Here is a 13,818-nt window from a genome sequence, read left to right on the forward strand (position 1 = left end):
CCGGGCAGCCAGCGCCACACCACGTGTTCGGCGCTTACGGCTGGCCCAACGCCCTTGTGCTTTGTCGTGGTTTGAGTGGCTCTTCATCAGCTTTGCATAAAGCATGCTTCTTCGGCACCTCGGGCGCCGTAGTGCTTATTCCCATTGGGGAACACGTGGCGAGCTTTGGCTGCTGATTGTAGACGGGAAATATTTGTGGGGAATGACGGGGACATGGTCGTCCCCTGGTCCGGCGCTACGCAAGTGTGGTTGCTTCTGCGAGGGTCCCCCACTCTATTTGGATTACGTGTCAAATGGTGTGGCCTTTTCTTTTAGGCCCGCATTGAGGAGCTGGAAGAGGAGCTGGAAGCTGAACGCCAGGCCCGCGCCAAGGTAAGTTGACGCACTGACATTCTCTCATGCTTTTATACGAGGTCAAACTGGATAGGAAATGTAACGTTCCAGAGCTGTCTTTGTCGACTACTGTCAGGTAATGTGCGACTCTAGCTGTAGAGGGCATGGTACTGACCAGTGCACGAGGAACTCTTAGTACCTGTCATAATAATATATTACAGTACCTATGTTCGCGAGTTTTATTGATTCTCTAAATCAGCATTACTATATTAAATACATTTTGACGAGTTGCTCTTTCACGAAGTATTTAAAAACATGCAGCCACCAGCGCTAGGATCAGCTGAAAAAAAAGTAGCAGACACAGCGATTTAACAATGAGAAAATCGCGTACCGTGCTGTTATGGCAGGCCTTGCACTACTGTTTCCTTAATTTCTAAACTTGGTTGACTTAATAACCTGGCGCCGAAGTCGGTTGATAAGCAATTAAAACAAATGTGATATATCTCATATGTTTGCGTGTGTAGCAAGCGTCATGTCTATCCTAACAGAACTTCTAAACTAGAAGGCTGCCTTTTGGTAAATATGGTGAACTTGAAAGCGCCGTTTGCCAGTAGCCACCAAACGCTTGAAAGCGTATTCCTACGAAGACGCCAGTGCGAAATTTTTCGACCTTTGGTCTTCATTCATTTCTAGGCCGAGAAGCAGCGCGCCGACCTTGCACGTGAGATCGAGGAGCTGAGCGAGCGCCTCGAAGAATCCGGAGGCGCTACGTCGGCCCAAGTGGAGCTCAACAAGCGCCGCGAAGCCGAACTAGCCAAGCTCAGGCGCGACCTAGAGGAGTCCAACCTGCAGCATGAACAGGCCATGTCCAACCTGCGCAAGAAGCACAACGACTCGGTTGCCGAGATGTCTGAGCAGATCGACCAGCTCAACAAGCACAAGGCCAAGTAAGCTGGCGCATTTTCTACAAGAGCAGATACTCCAGAGCACTGTTCGCTGTAATTGTAGTCTACTAAAATAGCTATGGGAGCCTTGGCTTCTGATCTGGCAAATATTTACGCTCGTAAAGAATGGACTTTATTCAGTGGTCCAGCTCTGGGGCGCAGCATTACAGCCATTGTCAACTATGTAATCTGCCGGGAAAACAATTTTATATAAGCAAAGGGTTACCTTCTGAGCTCATTTATTGCGTAGACGTCGTATAGTTTTACTTCAATAGCGAATATAGTGCAATGTAGTGAACAGTGAAATGAAATACCGTGCTTTTTTCATTGGGCATTTAAGACATGACAAAGCAAAGTCCAAGAAGCGCTACCTTCAGCCCGCTTTCATAGCTTCGTTTTAATGGGAAGAATACCCCTAAATCTGAACTATCAATGAGCAGTTCGACTGTTTTGATTTGAACACGCGAATTAGCAACTACTTAGTTTTCTTTACTTGTGTATCAACCTACAGTCCCAACCTCTTTTTTATTATTGGAGAAGTTGCAGGCACGAGAAACTGCATGCGAGTTCTTCGACTGGCCAAAGCAGTCGTGTACAAGGGCATCACTTTTTCATGCAGCTTTCTTTTTTCTTTTGAAAGCCCCTTCTCACCTGTCTTCTTGTCTTGATGCAATTTGAAACACCAAGTATTTTGAGCGTTTGTTTTGCCTTTTGTGCCGGAAGGCATTCTCTTCGAGCCCACTTTTTTCGCCAATTATCTTGATGGCGTGAAGATCGATTCTTCTAATGAAACTTTGGCTTGGCAGGGTGGAAAAAGAGAAGTCACAGATGAAAAGTGAACTGGAGGACATGCGCGCCAATGTAGAGCACCTTAACCGCGATAAGGTAAAAGCACCTCTCTGATAAGCCCCGATCAGCTCCTTCCCAGTCCGAGATGACCTACACCGAGCCGAAACCCGCACTGAGTCATCCCGCCTGTTAGAAATGAAAGAGACGCGAGCCTTACCCACGGCTCCGTAGGGGTTCTTTCCTGAAGTGTGTGAGCCCCCTTTTGAGCCCCACCATTTCTCTCCTTCCTCCCTCATTTTCCCCCTTTACCTGAATGCACACATAGAGTTGAAAAGGAGCGTGCTACCCTGGCTGCCGAAGTGTCCGACCTCCAATCCCTCCTGGACCACAGCAACAAGTCACAGGTAGCCCTTCACTTTGAGAATGTAAACGCTGCCCAATTTGTCCGCACACGGCGAACCCACTGATTAGCTGCTTCTTGCACTTATCTTGATATCAGTCACATGCAAGGCCGTCCTTGTCAGTGTGTTGCATGCGCATTCGAAGCCTGTTACTGCGACGTATTTGAGTCGTTATGCATAAGGCCGTGTGTCCTCTAATGCACACTCCCCTCTAAGCCACATTTGGGCTGCTAGTTTGGATAGGAAGCTGTCGGAACTGAAGGTCTGTATACAAATCTACCTTTTTTAAGCGCTCGTCTTAGGGTTAATTGCAAATTCAGCATAAATACATTACCAAGATATTACTATGATTCTAAAGTAGGAAAGCTATCGATGACAACAGAGGCTCCACGAGACGCGTATCACCTAGTTGAAAATTTTATAGCTTGTGACATGGTGACGCGGTGTGCGGGCAAATTTTGAAAGTGTTGAGCTTGGTTTATGTAGTAAAGCTGCGGTCAAGCGTCCTCCAGAGCTTCCTCCCCTCACCCACCATGCATGACACCTTTTCTGTCAAGCGCATGCATACCCGTCCCATTATTGATGAATATTATCGTTTTGCAACTGAAGTTTTGTTACAAAACAGCACCCTTGATCACATACCTAATAAGTTTTGCGTGTAACGGATTCTTTTCAGAAGGCACACAACTGCAAAACATGATAATCTTACACGGCTTAAGTTCACGTCATAACAAGTACTACACCGTCCACTAACACCTGAAACAAAGGCTTAACCCGCACTCACGTAGGTGTCTCCTACGATTATCGTTCGTGCAGTTCCTCAACGTCACTATTAAAACAGGCACTAAAGATTTCACACCAATCGCAAACAACCAACTGCTTCAAAGAATTGCGCTTTATATGCCACTCACACTGTAGACATCATACTTTCTAACTTGCAACAATGCACCTTCAATATCCATCCAGCTTTGTGGGTACCAAGCGCTAATTTTCTTTTTCATTTTCTTTCCCTCGTGTCTAACACCAAAAGGCAAACGCTGAGAAACAGGTCAAACAACTGGAGGTCCAGCTCGCCGATGCCCAGTTCAAGCTTGATGAAACGAACCGTACGCTCAATGACCTGGACGGCGGCAAGAAAAAGATGAGTGTTGAGAACAGCGAGTTACAACGACAGCTGGAGGAGGCCGAGTCGCAGGTGGCACAACTGAACAAGATCAAGGCGTCACTCGCCACGCAGCTTGAGGAGGCCAAGCGGCAAGCCGACGAGGAAGCTCGGGTGAGTGGTCACTGTTCAGCCGATGACCAACGAAGGGGTGTTCCATGCGTTTGCACTAAGCTTCATTACGAGCCGACCAGTTCATTATCCTGATGCATTTGTGTAAAGGCGACAGTGAAGCGCGACCATGATCGGTCTCACTATTGTGTCGGTATTATTGGTACTTGTAGTGCAATGCCCGAAATATTCGACTACTAGTACAAAGTTGTTTTACGGAATGTTAAGGCTAACTTTGCGCCATTGAGCGCCTTCCGGACCCTCATTTGACTCATGCTTCCCTTGAAAACTGGTCACTGATATTATCGGTGTATGTTGCTCGAAACCCCTTCGTTGGTAGGTTTACCGCTGCTTATGATTAACTTTTCCCAAGTGGTATTAACCGTGACCACTGTGAGGATTTCCCCCAATGAAGTCACGCTTCTATATGGCAATAGCGTAGTGTTGCATATCGCACTAAGCACTAGCTGAGTCACCTACCCGAATATTACTACAGGAGCGCGCTGCTATCCTCGGCAAGTACCGCAACTTGGAACACGACCTGGACAACCTGCGCGAGAGCGTTGAAGAAGAACAGGAAGCTAAGGCGGACTTCCAGCGCCAACTCAGCAAGGCGAACGCCGAGGCTCAGCTCTGGCGCTCCAAGTACGAGAGCGAGGGTCTGGCAAGGCTGGAGGAACTCGAGGAAGCCAAGTGAGTTTTCAATTTGTCTTGTCCTCTCACCGTATAACACAATGGGTGAAATCAACGAGCGAAGACGGCTATTGTTGATTTCATTATGACGTGACGTGGCATGCGATATAGTAACTGCAAATTGTCAGCGTACTGTGATTGATTGGGTCACATGGTAAGATAGTTATTTCATAATTGCCGCTTACCTACTTGTTTTTGCTCACTACTACTCCAAGTTTGTGAAAAGGAGGCTCAAAATATTTCTTATTTGGAGTTAAGAACGCCTTATAGGTAAAAAAAACTAATGACAATAAGATGACTCACTCGATGTTATTGAGCATAAACCTAGGTAATAAAAAGGTGATACGGCACCTTTTAGAAATTCTGCTGCAAGCTGTTATTTCGCGTCCCACCTGGATTTTTGTCAACTGTATGAGTGATATTCTCAAGTACAAGCAGTGCATTCACCTTCACGCAGGCGCAAGCTTCATGGCAAGCTACAGGAGGCTGAAGAGGCCATGGAGCAGCTGAACGCCAAGTGCAGCGGACTCGAGAAGACCAAGGCACATCTACAGGGTGAGCTGGAGGACATGTCCATCGAGGTGGACAAGGCCAACGCTCTCGCTGCCTCTCTCGAAAAGCGCCAGAAGTCATTCGACAAGGTATATAGTAAAACAACGTATATGAGCTTTTAATTTGGAAGGTGCGCGAAGCACGTTTACTGACTCGCGCTTGCTGCTGATTCCGGCGCAGGTCATCGCCGAATGGAAGGCCAAGGTGGACGACCTCGCCGCCGAGCTGGACGCATCTCAGAAGGAGTGCCGTAACTACTCCACCGAGGTGTTCAAGCTGCGAGCCGCCTACGAGGAGAGTCAAGAGCACTACGAAGCCGTCAAGCGCGAGAACAAGAACCTGCAGGACGAGATCAAGGACCTCATGGACCAACTTGGCGAGGGTGGCCGAAGCGTTCACGAGCTCGAGAAGTCTCGCAAGAGGCTCGAGATGGAGAAGGAGGAGCTGCAGGCGGCGCTCGAGGAGGCCGAGGCCGCGCTTGAGCAGGAGGAGAACAAGGTGCGCATCGTTTCCTTTGCTTTCCCTCCGACTTGTTGTTCCAGAAACATCAGCATTAATCACAGTACACCCCGAGTACTTGATTAGACAAAGTCGTGTGGCCACACAGTTAGGCTTGCCAAACGCACAGTGGTTCCAGACATGGTTAGGCTACCCTGTCACAGTTTGTGGCAAACAAATTGACCAGCGTGGTCTCAAGGTGTTATGTAGTCTTACATTGATTCATATGTGGTGTTTTACGTCCTAAAACCACCATATGATTATGAGAGACCCCGTAGTGGAGGGCTCCGGAAATTTTTACCACCTGAGGTGCACCCAACAATTCCGCCTCCATCGGAAATGCAGCCACCGCGGCCGGGAGTCGATCCTGTGACTTGCGGGTCAGCAGCCGAGTACATTAGCCACTAGCCCACCGCGGCGGGGCTGTGTAGCCTTACATCTCCAAATGAATGTGCTAACAGTGTTTCGAGCTCAGCCTAAGCTATATAGTAGTGAAAATCGCACGCTCCTCAATACATCATGAAAAGAACGAACGTCGCATGCGTATTAACAAGGGCAAGGTCAAGGAGGGCGCAATAAAATTGGCAATGCAGGCAAAACGTCAACGTAGTTCTATGCCTCCTTGCATGTGTCAATTTCGCTAACTAGTTTCTCTTCACTGCTGTTTCAGGTGCTGCGTGCACAGCTTGAGCTGTCGCAGGTGCGGCAAGAGATCGACCGACGAATCCAGGAGAAGGAGGAGGAGTTTGAGAACACACGCAAGAACCACCAGCGGGCGCTCGACTCTATGCAGGCCAGCCTCGAGGCTGAAGCTAAGGGCAAGGCTGAGGCGCTCAGGCTGAAGAAGAAGCTGGAGAGCGACATCAACGAACTCGAGATTGCCCTGGACCACGCCAACAAGGCTAATGCTGAGGCGCAGAAGAACCTCAAGAAGTACCAGCAGAACGTCAAGGACTTGCAGACCGCCCTCGAGGAGGAACAGCGCGCCCGCGACGAAGCCCGTGAACAGTACGCCTCGGCTGAACGTCGCTGCAACGCTCTTCACGGCGAACTGGAGGAGAGCCGCCAGCTGCTGGAACAGTCAGACCGCGCCCGCCGCGCCGGCGAAGCCGAACTCAGCGAGATGCACGAACAAGTCAACGAACTGTCCGCGCAGACCGCCTCCCTGTCTGTGGCCAAGAGGAAGCTCGAAGGAGAGATGCAGGCACTTCAGGTAAATATTCTGCTTAGCAATTGAATTAAATATAGGATTCTTTCTCGTGCTGGCCTTCGACGTTACATACCGTTTGATTCTCGTCTTACTACCTATATAATTTGGTGGAGTGAAAGTAGCGTGTTTTCATAGCGTGTCCACGTTCACCAATTAATTCACTACCCAAAATTTGTTAAAAGTGAAAGTGAATACAGTTTATGCAATTCATCAGTGTTTATCCCTACTTAACATGTTATTTCATAGTGCACTAAGGGTCCCAGATTAAAAAAATTGAAAATAAAAATTTGTCACCGTTATCCTAAAGATATAATGATTAGGCATCAAACAGATCAAAGGAAATATTTTGGTCGAGTACAGAAATCGGTTTTATAGTACGTTAATATAAAGCCAGTTTGACATTACCAATAATGTTGATAAAAATGTACTTACGCAATTGTTTCCCTCAGGCCGATCTGGACGAAGTGCTAAACGAAGCCAAGCAGTCGGAGGAGAAGGCCAAGAAGGCGATGGTGGACGCCGCCCGTCTTGCCGACGAACTCCGTGCCGAGCAGGACCATGCCCTGCAGCAGGAGAAGCTGCGCAAGGCGCTTGAGCAGCAGATGAAGGAACTCCAGGTGCGCCTGGATGAAGCCGAGGCCGCTGCGCTCAAGGGCGGCAAGAAGATCATCCAGAAGCTGGAACAGAAGGTGCGCGAGCTCGAGAACGAACTGGAGAACGAGCAGCGCAGGCACGGAGACGCCGCCAAGAACTTCCGCAAGAGCGAACGCCGCATCAAGGAGCTCCAATTCCAGGTACGTGAACTAGCACAAAAGCGAACATTGTTTCGCAACACAGAGGCTCTTCACAAGGGGTCGACTGCCGCCTCTCGCGTGAGGCCATGTCTTATTGTTTCAATACTAGTGAGTTGCACGGGCCCTATGTTACTTAGTTCAGCATAACACGGCAATGCAAAAGATTGTATCCATATATTGCAGCACGAAAGCCCAAACGATGAATCTTGTATTTCGATACATTCCGACTCGAGCGTCAGCGCATCTCACAGTCATCGGAAGTTGCAATCGCGATCTTACCAACGCAACGCAGACAGATAAACGTAGTTCGTAGGAACAATATGGCTCACAGTGACTGTAAATGATAGAGTATAAACGCAAAGCACGTGTTTACTTAGCGGTATCTGCAAATATAGTAGTGTCAGGTGGTTAGTATTACCCTGGAGTCACAAGTTGATGACCTGCTTCAAATTCATATACTGGTTTAAGTACGCAGCCTAAAATTTTCTCCCCTTTCCTTTACCACTTGAAAAGCTATAAATTCACTAAGGCAATAATCCAAGAAAGCTCTGAGGCTGCGTGTTATATGGAATACCTTATATCTTGGCTGACATGCCTGACTGAGCCGATTTATGCTCGCTTATCCACAGGCCGAGGAGGACCGCAAGAACCACGAGCGGATGCAGGACCTTGTCGACAAGCTCCAGCAGAAGATCAAGACGTACAAGCGCCAGATCGAGGAGGCCGAGGAGATCGCCGCCCTCAACCTGGCCAAGTTCCGCAAGGTGCAGCAAGAGCTCGAGGACGCCGAGGAGCGCGCCGACATGGCCGAGAACACGCTGGCCAAGCTCCGCGCAAAGAACCGCAGCTCTGCATCCGCCGGCCGCGCCATGTCTCCCGGTCTGACCTCTGCCCCGCCCCTCAGGACCTAAGCACGACGACGCGTTCTCTACCTGTCTTTCTTCTGACCCCTGCCACAACGATATCACTACCACTATTACTATATAAGGCCGCTCGCAGAAGGCGAGCTAACGACGGAACAATAAACGACACTTTCCAAGATTTTGTCTCGCCCTCGTGCATTGGCTTTCGGCTATCTGCTGATCTCCGTGCATGCAGATGCTGAAGCGTTCCAACAGACAATGAATGCTCGCTATTAAAGCTTTGCCGCGTCATCACAACGAAGCAGGGAAGGAGGAGGACACAAACAAATAAGCGCGGACTGGAACTTCGATTTATTCGCCTCAAAAGTTATTGCCACAAAAAATAGGGTAAAATACAACAAGGAAGACGCGTCTGTATACCAGTCTACACCAACTAGCCGACTCATCAACCCACATGAAAATAACTACTGTTCAGTGAATGAAACATAGAAAAGCGATGAGCGTTTCTACTGCTAACACGACACCTATGCCGGTGACGCCTCAAAGCACATCTGGCCGGTCACACCTTCCACACATAAACAAAAGAACGCGTGTTACAGACGTCAGCAGAGCACTCTGGTAGAAATGACAAGAAAAGATAAATGAAAATTAAAAGTTGTGTGCGCGGCATACCTTAACACCAAAGCCCAGTGCTCTACCACTAGTCCAAATACGCTTGCCTCATATAGCGCAATAGACCTGCTAATACTAATAAATGAGATTTCTAGCATTAATGGCACCTACAAAGAACCAACAGCCATTGCGAATGAATTTAATAATTATTTTACAGTTAATAACACACCCGTTTCCGACAGCTTTGAAGGTACGCTTGAAAGGCAACCACAGTCCTTTTTTCTATATCCTACCATACCAGAAGAAATTCACAATGTGATCAAGAAATTAAAATTAACAAGCGCGGGTCTTGATGAAATTCAACCAGTTCACTTGAAATATGTCGCTGATATCGTCGCTGATCCCCTCTCACATGTAATTAACCTTTTGTTTAAAAATGGCACATTTCCATCTGATTTAAAGAGAGCCAAAATAGTTCCTGTCTTTAAAAAAGGCGATAAGGGTTTGGTTTCTAACTATCGCCCCATTGCAATTCTGTCTGTGCTCAGCAAAGTTATAGAGAAGTGCTTTGAAAAGCGACTAACAAATTACTTAACTAAATTTAGCATTCTGTCTGCCTCGCAGTTTGGCTTTCGTGCAGGCTACTCTACCAACCTCGCGCTTCTTTCATTCACGGATACGATTAAACACTATATTGACTCAGGTAAATATGCTGGAGCAGTGTTTATTGACCTCACGAAAGCGTTCGATTCAATCCTTCATAAAATTTTAATTACCAAGCTAAACGCGGCCGGTGTTGTAGGACCTGCCCTGAACTTCATTCACAGCTACTTAACTGACAGAGAACAGGCTGTCAGCATATCCAATCATCTTTCTAATTTTAAAATAATCAATCGGGGAGTACCTCAAGGATCAATTCTAGGCCCAATACTCTTCACTGTTTACATTAATGATCTAACTTCTCACCTATCGCACTGTCTACCTTATCTGTATGCGGACGACACTACGATTTTAACTGCTTGCACCTCGATCGATACTGTTACTTTTAAACTAAACAGTGATCTTGAAAATATAATTCGCTGGTGTCGTCATAATTCACTGGAAATTAACCCTAGTAAAACAGTTTTTGTGCTATTTCACCCCACTCAAAAAAAGGTCACTGAATATCCGTCTATAACGGTCAATAATTATCCTATCAAAGCCTCCAGTCAGTGTAGATTTCTAGGAGTGATTCTTGATGCAAATTTAAAGTATACTTCCCATGTCTCACACCTAAAGCAAAAAGCAGCTTATGGCATCCGGATTCTCATCAAAGCACGTCCATACTTTGGGCCAAATACCTTGCTTTCTCTTTACTATGCCTTCGTTCACAGTCACTTCACTTACTGCATTGCATCCTGGTGCAATACATATAGCACTCATCTTGCTCCTTTGCAATATGTTCAAAACCAGGCCATTCGCATTATCACATATCAACCATCACGATGTAGCGCATCTGCTATTTTACAAGGGCTTCGTATTCTAACAATTCATAAACTTTTTCTTTTCAACATGGCAACCCTTACATACAATTCTCTTCACTCAAACATGCCTTTCATGGTCTTCAATAAAGAACAACTCATTAATCAAAATATAACTCGATTTGCATCAAATAATAACCTCCTGTTACCGAAAGTTAGAACTAACTATGGCAGATTCACTTCTACCTTTACAGCTATTTCCGTTTGGAACGGTATTCCAAGTGACGTAAAAATGTCTCCAAACATAGGCAGTTTTAAAAAACGCTTAAATTCCTATTTACTTAATGTTTAAATAATCTCGTTGTTTATGCTGTTCAATTCGGAACTAATCGTTCATTATGTTTGCTCTGTTTTGTACCAAATTAGATGAATAACATGTGTCTGGCATTGTTGCCGCTTTGAGACATACCACTTTTAACTTTTCTTTTTTTTACCTATTACTACTCAGCACATGTGATATTTGTATCGATCGTTTATCATCTAACATGCACTTAGGTGTATATACAATTCAAGTTTCATTTCTTCTGCTGCCAGGTGTTATTGATCATTTGCTGATGGATTTCATCTGCTATCAAGTGTTTCGATTTGACAATAATTGACTGTTTGTTTCTTTTGCAATGAAATGTACTTGATTCCTTTAAACTTATTCTATTGTTTACCGAGTTGCTTTACATGTTTTGTTTTCTTTATGTAACTAGCACAGGAGGTCCCCTTGCAGCCTAGAGCTTTGGGACCTCCTTCTGTATAACTTTTTTCCTATGTATTATCTTTTATTGAATAATAAAAATATTATCTATCTATCTATCTATCTTAAGCAATGCCCTGCGACTGAGCTAGCTACAATTTAGGGGCTTGGTGGGTTTAGCGAGACAGCGATGGTTTTCGTGGGCCAGCGCGTAAATATTCTTGGCACGTTATTTCAAAGTGAACAAAGTGTATCCGATAGGTCACTACGCTATTCGTGCTGACTGTCATAATCTATAGACACACGTGAATTCCTATTAGAAGTTGCAGTAGAACCGCAGCGTTCATAAGCCTAGCTATATTATGGGAGAAGCGAGTAAGTTATAATGAAAACAACGCATTAAAGAACGATGTCACAAGGTGGAAGACGATACACTGAGCACTGACTTGCAGTAAACGTTATTTGTCTCATGGACCACGGGACGTCGTCGAAAGACAGCCATTGTGAAATTAAGAGCTGCATTGGGACGCGTGTTTGTGCATTCACCGTGTAGCTGGTGCGCTATAGCGATAGGACTTCTCGTGACGTCTCTGAAGCATTCCTCATGCACAAGACGGGGGACAATTGTATACGCGCAGCTATAGTGGTACCGACACAATAAGCTGATATAGATCTAGCGGCCATGCCTTAGATGCATACGTCATTGCGCCTATATACTTGTTTGTTACAGGCCGTCACGTAACATTCCAATACATGCCTCGATTGATTTTGCATAAACTTTAATATGCTTAGCTAACGTGAGTGTTCTCAGCTTCTCTGTGTGCTCGTTTCTTCTGCCTGTTTTTTTTACAACCTTCGCAAATGTAGATTTTTTTTAGAGTGCGTATCTATAGAACACCACTGTGGCTAATAAATGCGAAATTTAAGCATTAATAGGGAAATGCAGTGGCTCTCAATTAAGACCTTGAACTTTACATTCAGACTTTGCCTCAATGATTCATTCTTTTAATGAAGCTGGGATATGTGGATATTCCAGTAAAAGATGGTGAGTTTCGGGTCGCTGTGTTGTAATCACACACATAATTAAACTCCGTGGCGCTTCTGTACCTATTTTATTGCGAAAGCCGTCATTGACCAATGGCGGCTGTGACATGAGTCAGTAGCCACAATTCTACTCTGCCTGCACGCAGTCAATATTACACCTTTGATTTCAAACGAAAGCAAGCAGCGTTTGTAGAAAATGTGCGCACAGAAAACTGACTACACGAGCGCTAACTGACAATTCACCCATTCTGAGTGAGAACGGAAAACACCCCCCCTCCCCACTCAGAAAAAAAAAACGCTTCTGACGACGGGTGGCAAGCTCCTAATGCCTCCACAACGTGGTCATTTTACGCGAGCAACAAGACAATACAGCTGTATTTTATGAAAGTTAACGACAGCCTAACGACACACTTATCATCCGTTTTAAGAATGAAAAAAAAAAGAAGCTTGCGCCATCTCACGCACTAGCCCCATTTCTGCAGTTTGGTGTATTTTCTTATATTGGAGAAATCTAGCATGAAAAGACAGCATAGACAGTATTTTCAAGAGTTTATTAAGGTCTTCAACAAAGGTTCTAAGCTTATCGACACGGATTAAGCATAGTCCAGGCATTACGAAGAAAATGCAGCCCCCTTAACGTAACATAAATGATTTACCTAGCATATTTCTTTGCGGAAATCGAAAATGTTTAGCACCAGCTGTTTACGACCGATCATAATTGAGCAAATAAACACTTATATGTGTTTTAAAATGGGTAAAAGTACCCACTCAAACCTTGCGGTATACACCACACCCAGCGTAACATGAGCGTTACACAACTGAAATACCATCAGTTTGCGCCCTTTTTCTTAACCCAATGGCTCAGAAAATAAATTTGTAAAGATTTCACCGAAGCCGTATCGCATTTTAGTGTGTCTCTCTATCCTAATTCACTAACTAAAAAAAAACAATTTTAGGTGTAAGCGCTACGGTTTCACACCTCATTTGAATCCATTGGATTTCAGGATGTAGTTACCTTACAAAAAAATCTGCCGAAACCGGTATCGGCAAGCCTGTCTTTTTAAATTTTGATTGAACTAATGTAAGGAGACGTTGGCGCACAAATATAACGAACACTTTCACTGCATGAAACTGATTCACTCAAATTTCTACCGCTGGACACTACATATATATATATATATATATATATATATATATATATATATATATATATATATATATATATATATATATATATATATATATATATATATATATATATATATATATATATATATATATATATATAGATGCACACATACAAACGCACACCCGAAGGTACCTAAAGTATCGTTCAGCAGCCACCCTCCCCAGAAAACATTTTTCGCTACTGCAATGACTGAACAGCTTATAAGCTGTTTAGTCATAGCTGGGGTTGCTTCCTGCTTGCCTTTTCGTTTTGCTTTATTTTTCTTTCTTCCTATTTCTCTCTCTTCTCTGTCCTTTAACTCTATTATTGTCTTTGTTTTTCTCTCTGTCCATTTCTTGCTATATCTGTGTTGATCTCTCTCTCTCTCTCTCTTTCTCTCTCTCTCAGTACTCGTCTTCTCGCCGACCATAGTTATTGC

At 45.1% G+C, this 13,818-nt stretch overlaps 1 protein-coding gene across 28 annotated transcripts in view; it reads left to right on the top strand.

Annotated features, from left to right (window-relative positions):
- Window positions 1-8,528, top strand: part of LOC142767628 (myosin heavy chain, muscle-like) — a 45,376-nt gene extending 36,848 nt beyond the window's left edge. For 19 of the 28 annotated variants that reach the window (XM_075869723.1, XM_075869724.1, XM_075869702.1 and 16 more), the window contains exons 23-32: window positions 316-372; window positions 1,027-1,280; window positions 2,392-2,470; window positions 3,498-3,743; window positions 4,237-4,433; window positions 4,891-5,074; window positions 5,166-5,483; window positions 6,154-6,696; window positions 7,143-7,487; window positions 8,117-8,528. In XM_075869723.1, the coding sequence (XP_075725838.1) occupies window positions 316-372; window positions 1,027-1,280; window positions 2,392-2,470; window positions 3,498-3,743; window positions 4,237-4,433; window positions 4,891-5,074; window positions 5,166-5,483; window positions 6,154-6,696; window positions 7,143-7,487; window positions 8,117-8,398 (2,505 nt within the window). In that variant the 3' untranslated portion in view covers window positions 8,399-8,528. Of the gene's footprint in view, window positions 1-315; window positions 373-1,026; window positions 1,281-2,083; window positions 2,163-2,391; window positions 2,471-3,497; window positions 3,744-4,236; window positions 4,434-4,890; window positions 5,075-5,165; window positions 5,484-6,153; window positions 6,697-7,142; window positions 7,488-8,116 lie in introns of all 28 variants that reach the window. The other 9 variants (XM_075869725.1, XM_075869714.1, XM_075869712.1 and 6 more) reach the window with 1 other exon arrangement.
- The last annotated feature ends 5,290 nt before the right edge of the window (window positions 8,529-13,818 follow it).

This window comes from Rhipicephalus microplus, chromosome 7 (assembly GCF_043290135.1).
Source record: "Rhipicephalus microplus isolate Deutch F79 chromosome 7, USDA_Rmic, whole genome shotgun sequence".
Lineage (NCBI taxonomy): Eukaryota > Metazoa > Arthropoda > Arachnida > Ixodida > Ixodidae > Rhipicephalus > Rhipicephalus microplus.